Below are 15,250 nucleotides of genomic sequence, written 5' to 3'. Positions count from 1 at the left end.
TCTAAATTGTGTTTTAAAATAAAATATCCAGACAAATTAATCTGCTTTATGAAAATTTTATTTGAGGCTTAGATTATCACATGCAAACACCACTCTATCCACAGGCAGAGAGGGTGAGAAAGCCTTAGTACATATTTCAGTAGAAAGGTAAACTATTATTTTATTAAAACATAATGGCTCTGGAAAGGTTAGTGCTATTGCAGATGCAAATCTTTGTAAATATGATATCATATTCTATATTAACACATGGAAATGCAATTAAAATATTGCATTTTAATCATCTGAACTGTACAGCTATTGTATACAATTTAATATCGATCTCACTGCTTTTGCAAACAGTTCATGATCACTATCACTCAGACAAAAATCTCTCCACAAACATGTTACTACATCACACATTTAAAATGATACAACATAGAAAAACGTGACGGCGTAAACGACACATACAGAGACGAGTGTTTATGCGTTAATAATCAGATAGCTGAGCAGGAACTGAGGCGGTGACTGTCGGATGGAGATTCTCACCACCTCATAGTTTGCTACAGTAGGTCGAGTGATTTTTTTTTTATATTAATTTGGTCCAATACTGGAACAGGTACGCTACAATATGTCAGTGTAGGAAACCATAATGCCACTTATAAATGTATCTTACGATGTTGAGGCAGTTTTTCTATTTGGAAATAAAACAGGAAGTGGACACTGAATCGGACCACTGTGACCAAAAAGCACAGACTGATATGCAGTAGGACAGGCAATGAAAACACATCTGAAACCTATACACAACATTTAGCAGTCACTTTAAACATAAACCTCACTTATACAGCTGAAATCAGGCCAGAAACGCCTTCATTGTAACTGTTGCTAAAAGCAATAAATATTAACTTATTCTCAGAATTAAAAAGAATCTGACACGATATATAATTACATTCAATCCTCCCTTCTAAACTAGTTGTTACAACGTTTTTTTATTTTAGCAGCATTGCCTGGGCAACTAATGAAAGTGAAAATTTATAACCACATCAAGCATTATGCTCAAAAACAACAAATGATGAGGCCCATTTTTTTGTGCAACAAAGCCTTAGTTATTATAGAAATCATTGAGAAGCGACTGTAGTTGGTCTATAAACGCTCTGACAGTATCTCAACCGTTTCTCTCCTGACACAAAACCAGTTCATACAGAGAAAAAGACTCCAGTAGGATGGTATCATCATCATCATCATCATCATCAAAAAGGTTGTGTAAGCCCCGTACATTCATATTTCTTATTGATTCCACATCCACAGTACCACACACACACACACACACACACTTGAGAGATCTCTTAACTCTCACTCATTACTCTTGATGCCTTCTTCATAGTGCAAAAGCAAATTACTGGGCTGTGGGTCTAAGCAGGGGGGAGTTACAGCCATTAGCAACCCAACCAAAGACATTTAGAGGACTCTTCTTTATGTCCATGGGTGTTTGGATGTGAGCGGTTTCAGTTGATTCGTCTATAGAAAAGAAAATAAAACATTTTGAATTTAGTGTTGCATGTTTAAAAATTGCATTACATTAATTTCACACAAAGAAAGAGTACCTTCTCCTCCTCTGCAGGTATAGGCGGATAAGCCACTGGACCACAAATGGCCAAATCACAGCGAAGGCCAAACTGGTTGGAGAAATGTCAAAAGGCCACCAGGATGGTTTCTAGAAAATAAAGAGTTTAAAGAATGAATAACAAGAACAATTGATATTATTTAAATGAAACTCATCAAAGTGGTTAATACGATGTATAAATCATTGGTTTACCTGACTCTTCTTATTCACTGGCGGTGCTGCATAAGTAGGAGACAGAGCCACTGATCTTGCCTGGAAAAGGAAGAAATTGGAAAAGGAAGGTCAGTAAACTTTTGTAAAAAAAAAAAAAAAAAAAAAAGGAAAAGATAAACATTTGATCCATCCTTCCTTCCTGTTGTTTAATGTGTCAAAGTACAAAGTGCTTATCTGCTCTACTTCTCATCTAGGTACTGAAATCACACCTTCACGGAATCAATATTCATTTTGTGAACTCTGCTGCGTTGTTTTATGTCTATTAGACACAGTCTGTTAGAAATGACTTTTACATTGAGTCAGATTTTAATCATGTCATTAATCAAAAAATAATATGGTTGCTGAAGCTGCGTGGAGCTGAAAGGTTAATTCACTAGACAGCCTCTCTACACTGAAGTTATTACTAGTACAACAGCTAATAGATCATTTTAAATAAAACACATTTCTGTATAAACTGCCAACATGCATACTTATTACTAACTTCATATTATCAGCATGCACCAAACTTTTAGGAATCAGCTGTTTAGTCAACTATTATTAGATTATCTGCCCCTGTAACTAGATTTTATATTAAACAAGGAACTTAAATATGCAAAAGTGAGACAATTAGAGCTGCAGCTGTTCTGAAGCTAAATGCTTTTATTGTAAGTCAGTTAAATTAATGCATTTTACAACTTTTTAATTATATCATTAAAGCAGACAGTGAATTCACACACTGCGAGATTTATTTCAGATGAAAGAACGTTAACCACCACTTTCACTTCCTATCCAACCACAGAAACTAGTCTCACGTAGTTCAAAGCAGTTCTCTATTTCATATATAACTCTATGTGAATGCTTCCTGTTCTGTGAGTGCAACACACACCATCCAAACATATGAGAACTGTAATATAATCCAAGATAAATTATGATTAAGCTTTAGAGCAGCACTTGAAATGACCTCCTGTATATCTGGATGACTTTGGCGTCTCTGTTGTCATCACTTAAAAATTCAGTTTTTGGGCGAATTCTCAGTGAATGAGGGGACAGACTGGTCTGACCTGTGTAGCAGTGAGAGCCTCCAGGGTGTGCAGCCTCTCCAGAACGCTCTGCATGTCCTCTTGCAGTCTGGCCAACGCCACGACGATCTGCTCGTTCAGGCTCCCCGCGGGTGTTACTGCTCCTCCCCAGTTGCCCCCATCGCCGTCTCCACCGCCGTGCATGGGCACCAGAGCTCCAGAGCCGAGGCCTGGAGACCTTGAGCCTAAAAAACACAGGAATTAACATATTTATGTGTCACTTGAGAGTCAAAAAGACAAACAGAGCTACAAGATAATTTCACTTGATCACTAAAAACGGATTTATACTGGAAGCATCATGATCAACAGGTGTTCAAGTGAATTCACTTCCTACAATACTGGACAACCTGGGAAAAAATATAGTTGACCATGAAATCTGTTGCAGCAATGTGCCATTTATATTATTTCAATTATTTTTACAACTTAAGGCATTAAAATCTAAAAAAAAAACATTATTTAGAGAGCAGTTGCATCAAGAGCTGCAACAATTAGTTGATTAATCGGTCAGTCAGTCGACAGAAAAATCATCATCAATTTGTCTGATAATCAATTAATTGTTTTGAGTAATTTTTTAAAGAAAAAAACAAACAAACTAAAATTCTCTGGTTCCAGCTTCTCAAATGTGAATATTTTCTGTTTTTTTAGTCTTCTATGACAGTAAACTGAATATCTTTGGGTGTGTTGGTTGGGACAAAACCAGAGATTTGAGGTTGCATCTTGAGGTCTGGGAAACAGTGATCGTCAATTTTCACCATTTTCTGGCATTTTTAATTAATCGAGAAAATAACTGATTAATCAATAATTAAAATACTCGTTAGTTTCAGCCCTATTTGCATCCATGGTTGGGGTCAATGGTGTAATCTCTGAAGTAATTCAAATGAGGTTATCCTTTTAAGTTTCAGTAAATGCTACAGAATATGAAGCACACTGCCAAAAAAAAAAGAAAACAAACATGGCTGCCGTCCTCAGAACGTCATGTGTACAGACCACAAACACACCAAAGTTCTCAGAGTATAAACAGAGAGCAGCCTCACCCCTCCCTCGCCTGACCAAAGAGCTGTCTGGCATATCCACATTCAGCCTCTGTCTCTGAGACATCGTTCCACCGGTGTCCCCATCTTCTCCTCCGCACCTGATGACCTGCGGTGGACCTACGACATCCTCATGGGTCTCGTGATCTAGAGGCGGCAGGACGTGGTTCTCGTCCTCGTCCAGCTCATCCAGAGAGCGGTTATGCTCTGAGCTCTGGAGAAGATTTACGTTAAAATTATTATTATACCACTGCATACGACATAATCCCTTTTTTTCCAGACCAGTTTTAAAAATTGCTACTTGCCTCCTCCTGGCCAAACTGGTCCACAGAATCACAATAGACTTCACTGTCTGAGTCACTGGCGAGGTGGACAGGACCAGACACATCTACAGTGAGATCTGAGAATACAAAAGGGGGGGAAAAAAAACAGGCTCAGACTCACCCTGTATTGTAATGTAGAGCTAACTGCACTGTAATTAACAGACTGACATGGAGGGAAGGCAGCGTTCACTTAATTTGGGGCCTTTGTGTGCTGTTTCAACAGAGCCATTCATTCTCCGTTGAAACTGTCCCAGGAGCAGCTGATGTGTGAAGTGTTAAGATTCAGTGTTCAGAGTTGTGTCACAGCTCGAGGAATGAAGCTTAGCAGATTATCTGATCACATGGTCCGCAGACACACACTAGCACAGGCAGCCACAGGCAGCGGGGTGAGGCGAGCGCGGAGTCCTCGGTAACCATTTTGAAATGTTTGGTGGACATAATGAGTGTCGATTGAAAACAGAACATTCCAACATCATTACACCAGCTGTATTGTGTTTTTTCCTACCTGCGTGGTGGCCGTTGAGCAGAGGTTCGCAGGCTGAACCCTCCTGGGAGTCGTCGCCGTTCAGGGCGGCCCTGGAGTGACTCCCGTTGGTCATGTGGGCAACCCCGTTAGCCACTTTACCGTTTGACAGGGGCGCTTTGTGTCTCCTGGCTGAACTTTTCTTCTTTGGCTGTGAAGCTGTTGATTTTTTATCTGAAATAAAAAAGCACAACAAAAAAATCTAAATGTTCTTCTGGTGATATTTTCTAACAATAACACCCACTTCAAAATAGTTTCTCAGGTAGTTTTTATTACCTTTTCTGACTTCTCTTATTGGTACTTCCTCTTCCTCCTCCTCCTCCTCCTCCTCATCTTCCTCTTGTGGTTCTTCCTCTGACCTTTCCCTGACTTCCTTTGATTTGAGCCTAGCAGGCCGAGTTTCCAGAGTGCCGTTCATTTCCATGGTTCTGACGATGCTCTTTGCAACGCTCTTTGACGGCATTGAATTCAGCATCGTACCGAATCCTGCATCACAAAACAGATTTTATTACAAGATCGTAACACTAAAAGATAAATGCTTCTTTAAAAGGGTTCATAATACTTTTTCCACATACTAATTGAAATCCAAACAACACCGTTTTTATGGGAGACTATCGACGGACCCCTACAACCTGCGAGGTGACCCCGTGTCTAGACAGCAAACATAGCGTGAGCAGCACGTCAGCAGAGCAGTAGCAGGAGTGTGTGCTCTGTCTGTGTGTCTACACCGAAAGTCTTCAGGTGCAGCATTGAGCATAAATATAACACACATGACTGTAGTGACGTGCGTACAACGGTGGAAAACACACTTGAAGCGTAAATGAAGCTTACGCTTACGTCGTGGTTACGCCCGTGAGACACGGCTGAGACGGAGCCGCAGCAGACAGCTGCATAGATTAAAATGAGAGTGTGTCTGTTGCGTGTGACGTGTGCATGAAAAACTGTCTAGACACGGAGTGAGAGTCATGTGACTGCGTAGCTGAACTATGATGACCGCTAGCAAGTTCACTGCCAGCTGACCACTACTGAATGTGGAGCTGTTGTCTAACGGACGATACTGACATTGAGAAATTGAGAACTAACTTAATTTGAAGCAATCCTTATGTAGTCTGTATGTATACAGATTAATTGATAAAATTTTACTGTTTTATTTTAATCTATTTATTTTGTGTAGTGTTTATACTTTTTTGACTTGTGTCTTTTATTACTTATATTTTCTTTTATTGTTGTCTTATTCAATTAATTATTTTAAGTAGGTTTTATTAAATTGTTTCTTCTTGATCTATTATTATCATCTTTTATTATTTATTTATTTACTTTTGCATTTTATAAGCCACCTTTCTGGTATTTTACTTGTATCTTGTATCTATCTCCACATTTACCATCCTGTGTGTTTGTCAATCACTTGTAAAGCACTTTGAATTACATTTGGATTGTATGAAAGGTGCTATATAAATAAATTGATGATCGATTGATTATGTAGTTTTGAAAATAGTATTAACTACCCATTATGTTTGGATAAATATTTAGAATGGATATAATGTCACATTTTGGTGGGAAGTTGGCTGTAACATGTCTTTGGTTTGTTTCTCTCATGATAATCATTTTATCATTGCATCGTTAAAATCACTATTTGCCAAAACTAAATATTGATGAAAGAATTAAGAAACATAACAAGTTTTTTAAAGCTTTGCTGTAGAGTTTTACTAAATTTCCAGTGACAGTTGTATCATAGTTTACTTTCTCCTACAATACAAACAGATGAGCTATCAAGGCTTAACTGTTCCCGTCGTTCACGTGACCCTCGTCCTGCAGGTTGTAGCGGTTCATCAAGTTTTCTCCTTTGTTTTTATAAGGCTAACAATCACAATTTAATAGTATCTGTTAACCAAGTGGATAGCTGTTTGGAGCTGAACAAAGTCTTCATGTAGTTTAAGTTCAGTGAATAAAACAGAGGATAAAATTTTCAGTGACGTAACACACAAAACTTATCTGCAGTAAATGAAAGTCTGATAGCAACAGGAAACTCAAATGTACTCAGCCACATATTCTGTACTGCTACTTCAGCATGCGTTGCAACATCACTAAATGACTACTAACTACAACACCAGACACATACTAAACTACTGTATTTTCACAGTGATGTACTTGCCTTCCAGTTGCCTAGCAAACTGTGTCAAACGGGCTGAGCATATGACAAGAGGCAAATTATAAAAAGGTTAAGCTCCACATGCTATATTTGACATCACAAAAAAAAAGCGAAAGATGAAGGAGTTCCACATATTGAGTAAAAACCTACCTGTGCTCAAGTCTGATATCTGAGTGATCTTCTTCTTCTCTTCGACCAGCTCGTAGAACGGACCGAGGACCCGCAGTAGCTCCTCCACCTCGTCTGTCATGGGCATACCTTCCAGGATCTACACACAGCAAATACAGCAACAATTTACTCAAATTAATAAATCACTCTTAGAAGTGTTTGACATACAAATATAGAGGTCCTGTATGATCAAAATTCTATAAAAAGGACATTTTTATAAGTGAAAACATACCAGCTTCATTTCATCGACATAGGCAGCCATTGCTTCTTCTTTTGGCATATCTCCAAGAGAGTTCCATGCATCCCTGAATAATAATAAAAGTCATTAAAGATACATTATTATATCATTTTATAAAGTAAAATAAGCAAAGCTGTTCACAGTGTAAAGACTCTACAACATGAAAGTTGGTTTTGAACACTCCTGCCCCACTTTTTATCTTTGTCAAGTTCATTTGAGGCCAATGTTTTCTTTGTTAGCTGAAAGTCAAAGGCTGACAGAGACTTTAACCATTCACTAGCAACTAAAGGCATTTCCTAAAATAAGTGTTTGTCTAATTTCCTGATACACTTGCAAAACCCCCACACAGTGTCACAGGACAACAAGAGAAACCGTCCAGCCTAGTGGGCGAGAGGTCACATTCCACATTGCAGTGCGCACCGAGTCCAGAGATCACCTAACACAACCTGAGACTGAGCAGCAGTTTACAGAGTAACACAAGGACAGAAAATCCAGTGGAGAGAGCTGTGTGCTATCAGTGAGGGTGAAAAGCAACATGTTACGCAATGTGCACAAGTTAAACAGTGTTTTGGTTTAAACATTCAATGGTTTATTCATAGTATCATTTCATGAGCTGCTTTTAAGAGTGTGGCAAGCGGGACTTTTTGCAAGTTATCTTGCCCCTAAAGGAAAATTAATCCAGTAAGTGCCAAGAATAATGAAACTGATTATATATCAGGAGAGTGCAATAACATTTTCCTTGTTCATGCATATGTAGGAATCCAGTGCCTATTGGAACAGAGACAAAAACTAGATATTTCTTTTTGTCATTACCATTTAGCTTTGCCAACTGCATCCCAGAAGCCAGGTCGGGGTATATTGCACGCACCCACGGTGGCTTGTTTATAGTAACTGTAGAACTTGAGCATCATGTCATTGGAGGGCTGAAAGGGACCTGTGAGAAAGAAATGTTGATTATAAGACAAGAGGATTTTTTTAACTGCTTACTAAGCATAACTCCTACTCTTTCTCTTGCAAATCAAGGATAGACTTTAAAGTCCCCCTCCACTCACAAATCTGTTTTTCATTCTTCTTCCTACAGTTGGATGTTTGAGCTTCACTGTGCAGAATGATGTATGTGCAGAGTTTGACACTAGAAACCTGTTTTCACATTCATCTTCAAAAAGTGGAAAGTTTCTCTGTGCTCGCTAAAAATCTGACTTTAAGGTGTGGTCCAAGAGCATGATTGGTGACATCACAAATAGTTTGGAAGCCAATCCCAGTCCAATATTCAACTTACGCAAGTGTGATGTGGAAACTTGAAGCCCCCATTGCACATACAGTGAGAATGGACAATGAATTAGGAAACATAACTGTGTCCAGCAGTTTAACTTTTGAGAGAAAATATATTTGCATATCTATAGATTGTGTAATTTTTAAAGAGAGAGAAGGAGGAGGTGTCATTTTAAGGATTTTAACAAGATAATTGAACTTTTTTTTGTGGAAAAACCATATCAGACTCACATTATTATTCAAAGTAGAGTATTTTTATATACATCTTAAAACAGTGGTTTGATAAGATTTTGTCCCAGGGTCCCTCATCTGATAAGATTTTTGCTTTTAAATGTTTTATTACAGAAGGTATATGAAGCCAATGACCAAAACAGTCACACATTCTGGCATTGTGTTACTTATGGAGGGTAATATAGTGAAAATAAGTGATTCCCCTTTTCTGAGGATCCCTTGGAACCCTCTCAAGGACCCCCAGGGGTCCCTGGACCCCACTTTGGGAACCACTGTCTTAAAAAGTGATTGTGTTACTGCATTGAGCTGGCAGTCTGCTCTGCTTACTGTCCGTAAAGTGGATTAAGCCTTTTAAATCGCAGACCAAGCTGTTGCACTGCACCACTGACACCATTCTGCCCGGAAGCCCCCCATGTTTAAAGCCGCTGGGTTGACTGGTTAAACTGGGTCTACATGACACTCACCATCTGGAGGTAAAGTCTTGATCACTTTCACGGCAGCGTCAAACCTCAGCCGAGTCAAACGGCTCTCATCTTCCAAGCTGACACTCTCCACCTCCATCGTGTCAACACAACACAGTCAACACAAAACCTGCAGACAGACAGTAAACAAAAACACCACTGCAACGTGAGAGACGTCAACAAAAAAAAAGGCTAAAGCGAACTTCAACTACGGCATTTTTTGTTCACTCTCGACGAAAAAAATCAGTCATACAACGTCAAGGCGACGAGCTAAACTTATTAGCTAGTTACTGTTTCTAGCTTACAGTTCGTTATATGACCAGTAACCCACCAGTAGGAGGAGGTTGTGTATCTAGGACACATCTGGTATGCGTCACAGGGCTAAATAGTCCGTTATTTATGCTAAATGCTAACCATACGTCCAAACTTTCGATAGAAATACTCAAAACAAATGACACTAACCGTTAAATCCGCCGGCCTATCTGTTTGTCAGAAGGCGACCTGTCACTAGCACTCGACCAGACGCCATGAACAGCTAAATAAAGCCAGGCAGCGGTGTACTCTGGGAGTTGTAGTCTTCCACGGGTCGCCTACAAGCTCCACAATCCTCCGCGTCCACTAAAACGCTTAAGTGGAAATGTAGTTTCAAGTCAAGCATGCAGGTTTCAAGAAGAAACGAAAACAGTTTACTGAATAGACTGTAAATTAATTAAAAGGTGAGAAATATAAAATGTTATGTTATAATACTTTCATGGCATCGAGAATTCATTGCGAAAACTGAGTGTATCTACAGTTCAGTGTAAAACTACATATCCCAGCATGCTCTAGCAATGATCCAGTTTTTTCTCCAGTTGGGACGTTGATAGGCAGTCAGCAGAGAAAAGCAAGAGATCTCACTCTGTCTTTGTTTTCGAGTACAACTGCCTGCTGTGAGACATCTACAGCTGAAACAATTAGGCGATTGACAGAAAAGTAAGTACTATTTAAGTATGAAACGATTTCAATAATCAATTGATTATTTAAGTTCTTAACTTTTGAAAGATTCTTTAAGTTCCAGCTTCTCAAATGTGAGGATTTACTTCTTTTCTTTGTTGATTATTAAACTGTATTTGGGTTTTGATCTCTTCATCTAACAAAACAAAACATTGTTGACATTTAAATATGTCACTTTAGGTTTTAGGGGTTGTGACAAAGATACACAACCAAAAATTTACATTTTATGGTCAAAATTAGTATTTTCTACATTTCTACATTATAATAGTTCCAACATTATAATGTAAAATCTATTCTAGTTTCACATCTATTTCATATCAATTTAGAGTAAAAAAACAACAAAAAACAAAATGTTAAGCACCAATTATGCCGGCCTACTTATATTATAAATGTAGAACTGAACTGAGTCTAAGGATAGAGGATGTCATATGCTACAGATTGTGACAATTTTTTGATTAGTGATAGGCAATAGAGCTGCAACGATAAGCCAATTAATCAATTAGTTGCCAACTATTAAAGTAATCAGCAACTATTCTGAAAATCAATTATTTGTTTGGAGTCATTTTGAGTCATAAAAAAAATAAAAATTCTCTGATTCCAGCTTCTCAAATGTGAATATTTTCTGGTTTCTGTGATAGCAAACCGAGTAACTTGAGTTGTGGACTGTAGGTCGGGACAAAAGAAGACATTACAGGACGTTATCTTGGGCTTTTTGAAACACTGATCATCATTTTTCTGACATTATATTGACCAAACAAATTGATTCATTGAGAAAATAATCGACAGATTAATCCATAATGAAAATAATTCAGTTGCAGCCCTATTAGGCTATTTCATCAAAATTGACATGACTTGAAAAAACAATACTAGGGATACTGGTGAGACAGTTTCAAACTTGCAGTTAATTATAATAATAATAATAACAATAACTGTATTTATATAGCATCTAATAAAACCAAGTTACAAAGTGCTTTACAGTTAAAAAAAAAAAGTAATTAATAAATCAAATCCAAAACAAAAAAATCAAGATAAAATAATCCAGAATAGTTACACAAATTACACAAATTGCCATCAGTTAAGAAAAAAGAAAAATAACATAAATAGAATAAATAAATAAAACATATACATACAATTAAAAAGGACAGTATAACATTTTTAAAATGAAATACCACTACTACTCCTACCACTACTACTACTACTACTACTACTACTACTACTACTACTACTAATAGTATTATTAATATTAATATTAATATTAATATTATGATCATATACTGAATAATAGTGATATAATCATACATATATAAAATGTTAATGAATGTTGTTGTGAAGTAGCACATTTGGCCTACAATTTTAATCTGGGCCCATTTTTTTCACTGTAGAGTGACTCCTCTTCCTTTTCACAGACAATCTTTGTCTGGAGGTTACGCCAAAGCGAGGGCAGGAATCCCACAATAGCAGACGAAGGAGTTTTTCTTTTTTTTTCCGAGGCAGAGCTGGGGCTGGTGGCTGTTTCAATCAAAGGGGAATCAGAGGGAAAGGGAGGCTCTGCGGAGAGATGTAAAGATGGCAGAGCTACAAATGTTGTTAGAGGAAGAGATCCCGGCCGGTAAAAGAGCGCTTGTGGAGAGTTACCAAAACCTCACCAGAGTAGCCGACTACTGCGAGACCAATTATGTCCAGGTAAGTGAGTGAGCCACCACGTTATCTTCAACCTTCTTTTTCTTTTTTCTTTTTTTTTTTTTTTTTTGTTGTCGCGAAAAAGCTCGGGATTGAATGGTTTGTTGGGACAGGAAATGTGGATAAAAGAAACTGAATCCTCTCCGCCCAAAGCTGTAATAACAGTTTGATGACGAGGCTTTCAAATACTGTGGGATACTCGACCGCTTGTATCTGCTCACACCGTTGATCACATTTATTCCGTTTACACAGAGGGTGTGTCTACTTCTTTTTTCCCCCTTTTCTTTTTTTTTTTTTATTACAGTGTCGTTTTAAAAAAAAAACTGCTTTCACACTCTCACTGCTGATAGGGAGGGCCTGCGTGTTTTACAGCAGGTCACCGAACATGCATCAGCTGTTTGAAAAAAAGAAAATAGGTTTTAATTTCATTTTGAGACCTCAAAGTGAAAGTTTCTGCAGTCTGTTCGCGTTAATTGATGCTGACACTGTCTCATAGTCTGCTCAACTAAAATGTCACAGCCTCTCTATGAGTCTACATGCATATTATAGTAACATAGCAGTCCATTACATACCATAAGGTCATTAAACTCACCATTTAATACCGCAGAAACAGCTTAATTCCCCATTGGGATGTTACAGGAACTACACTGGAAGTATATGGACTTATATACAGTTTATTATGCTACATTAAAATCTATTATATGCATGTGAATCTGTAAGATGTTGTTTGTTTTGAGTTTAATAAGCTTTTATGCTCATGTTGGTTAATTTAGTTGGGTTTGCAGGGTTGTGAGATAGTGGGAGGAATGTAAAGCCATTGTTAGTTGGTCAATAAAGGTTGGAAGTATTGATTTTTTTTTTCCTCCCTCAACTTATTCATGGGAACAGATCTTGCTTGAATCAGACTTCTGCTTCAGTCTTGTATATCTTGATGTAAAGCAGCTAATTTAATGTTGTGAAATCTTCTGTGTTTTGCTCTTTTAAAAAAAACAAAACTCTTATTTTGACGTAAATGTTTTGTTGTTGTGATGACATGATTATCACCATGACCACAGATGGCTGTTGTCTTTCTTTTTTTTTTTTTTTCTTCAAATTTGGCACAGTGAAACATGTGGTGAGCCACTAGTGGAAAAAAAAAAAAAAGTCAGAGCGATCTTCCCGAGGACAAATTTAGTGACAAACAGCGGTGGTGAGAAGCGTTTTTTTTTTTCTTCAGCATATCAGCCTGCGAGGGTGTGTCCATTCCAGCTGTACTCCCCCAGGACTCCCTGTAATTTTGTTTTCTTCTCTTGTCCTCGCATGATTTGGCATTGTGAGGCACAGCTCTGAAGCTTTGTGCCAGATATAGCCCACGCAAACAAATATAAGACAGCAGTTTTACCATCTCTGCCCTATCTTAGCCTAAAATGATGAAGCTTTTTTTTTTTTTCCCCTCTCTCTTCCACTTTTGGTAGTCAGATGTGGCTTTATGTTTGACTTGTTTTGGATTTTATTTATCACAGCCAGCTGTAACATGAGAAAAACCCTCTAGAAACTGATTTTTTTCTACATCAACACAATATATTAACATCTGTATATAAAAGCAGAAATGATGCATGTTAAGTTATAAAAGCCAAATTTGATTTATGAGTTACTTTTAGAAGGATGGCAGTGAGATCATGAGCTGTCAAACATCCATCACTTTTGCTGATATTAAAGGACACATTCGCAATTTTTCAAATCTGTCTTAGAACAGCAGTCAGGTGCTCATGAATAGTGAAAGAGGTTTTTCTTGCTGTTTATTCTGGCTGTTAAAAGATCCCCTTCAAAATGTGCTTTCAATTTCAGCTTATATGAGGCTTCAGCAGTCTGAGTTAGTCATATCAAGTGGAAATCTGCCACATTTACAGTCTTTTTAGCATAAAAATTCCCTCTTTGTGTTTCCTCTTTCAGTGTTTCCCTGTTAAGCTACAGTGGAAAAATAGTAACAAAAAGAAGAACTTTGGCACTAAAGAGACTGTAACATTGAAAGATATCTACTGGATTTGACTCATTTGGACGCTGAAGCTTCATATTAGCTTCAGATAAACTTTTAAATACATTTTTGCACAGAGGGAGGACTGTGGGTTTTGTCCCCTATCACTTACATTGTAAGTGCGTTATGAAGAGATCTTCTGATGGTCAGTATGAGCATAAATACAGACCAAAATATGTCCACAACAAAATCAGTCAAGTACTACAAGTTGGCATTAAATGTATGATCAGATTTGTTGTCTTGACTTATTCTTCAGTCAGATAGTTCCTGGTTTAAATAAACGTTTATGCCGTTTTATTTTGACATTGTCATCATAAAGTTGCTTTTGTTTAGATAAAATTTAGCATTTGAGAACTTAAGTTTCTTTTGTTAGAGTAAAAAATGGTTAAAAAGTCTTGTTTTGGTACCAAAACTCAGGAGTCTGTTGATTTATTTTCTCAGGCAATCAATTAGTGGTTTGGTCTGTAAAATGTCAGTAAATGGTGATAAATATTGATCACTGTTTCACAAAGCTGCAATCTGAAATGTCTTGTTTTGTCCACAATCCAAAGATATTCAGTTTACTGTCATAAAGGACTAAAGAAACCAGAAAATATTCACATGTAAGAAACTGGAACAAGAGAATTTTAGCATTAAAAAAAGACTCAAAACGATTGATTGTTTATCAAAATAGTTGCTTATTAGTTTATTGTTGACTGACAGACTGATGAATGGACTAATCGTTGCAGCTCTGCTAGTAAACCTTTCAGCTTGAACTCTTTCTCACCCTTTTATGCAAACTTCTTGTGGTTTAACCTTTTCCTGCTTTTAACTTTTGAATCTCCTCTGATGATGTCATCGCTGGTTTTTATTTGCATTTTCCTCTCATATTTTCTTTTTTCTTTTTTTCTGTAAAACACTTTATAACTGTTAAGAATACTGCTATATAAATAAGGTTTTATTATTATTTTTTATTACCAAAATTATAAGAATTCATTATTTTGTAGAGCTGGATACCAAAACCTATTACAGACTGTAATGTGTCTGTAAAACAGAGTAATGAAAACTGTAATATTTAAAGTACTAAAGGTTCAATTATTTATTATTTTATTTAGTTAAAGTTCTTGTGCAGCTGCACATGTTCAGATAAAATGTGACATTTGAAAACTTTGACATTCTTTTGTTAAATGAAAAATGTGCAGGTTATAGATACTGAAACTCAGGTGTTGTGTGGAACATGTGTAAACAGTAGCCAAACTAGTTTTAAAGGTAGATACTGATGGCATTTCATTACTTATATTTGCTCATATTTTGTGC

General features: G+C 37.2%; 2 protein-coding genes across 14 annotated transcripts in view; one reads left to right on the top strand and one right to left on the bottom strand.

Annotated features, from left to right (window-relative positions):
- Positions 1-40: 40 nt before the first annotated feature.
- acbd5a (acyl-CoA binding domain containing 5a) lies at positions 41-9,844 on the bottom strand. Of its 2 annotated transcripts, XM_067578716.1 has the most exons (14): positions 9,730-9,844; positions 9,271-9,397; positions 8,117-8,237; positions 7,298-7,370; positions 7,048-7,165; positions 6,901-6,933; positions 5,025-5,234; positions 4,731-4,922; positions 4,208-4,302; positions 3,906-4,116; positions 2,854-3,056; positions 1,793-1,852; positions 1,581-1,690; positions 41-1,494 (listed from the first exon to the last, which is right to left on the bottom strand). In XM_067578716.1, exons 2-14 carry the CDS (start codon positions 9,365-9,367, stop codon positions 1,482-1,484), a joined length of 1,536 nt encoding a protein of 511 aa, XP_067434817.1. In that variant the 5' UTR covers positions 9,368-9,397; positions 9,730-9,844; the 3' UTR covers positions 41-1,481. The 2 variants fall into 2 exon arrangements, with proteins under 2 accessions (XP_067434817.1, XP_067434818.1); XM_067578717.1 differs by lacking the exon at positions 6,901-6,933.
- A 318-nt stretch (positions 9,845-10,162) lies between these two features.
- abi1a (abl-interactor 1a) overlaps positions 10,163-15,250 on the top strand; it is a 53,002-nt gene continuing 47,914 nt past the window's right edge. For 2 of the 12 annotated variants that reach the window (XM_067578704.1, XM_067578712.1), the window contains exons 1-2: positions 10,167-10,239; positions 11,667-11,943. In XM_067578704.1, coding sequence (XP_067434805.1) covers positions 11,827-11,943 — 117 coding nt within the window. In that variant the 5' untranslated portion in view covers positions 10,167-10,239; positions 11,667-11,826. Of the gene's footprint in view, positions 10,240-11,666; positions 11,944-15,250 lie in introns of all 12 variants that reach the window. The other 10 variants (XM_067578711.1, XM_067578714.1, XM_067578715.1 and 7 more) reach the window with 8 other exon arrangements.

The sequence above is a fragment of the Thunnus thynnus genome, chromosome 21, assembly GCF_963924715.1.
Source record: "Thunnus thynnus chromosome 21, fThuThy2.1, whole genome shotgun sequence".
NCBI classification, from domain to species: Eukaryota; Metazoa; Chordata; class Actinopteri; order Scombriformes; family Scombridae; genus Thunnus; species Thunnus thynnus.
This window is presented reverse-complemented; position numbering and strand designations above follow the sequence as displayed.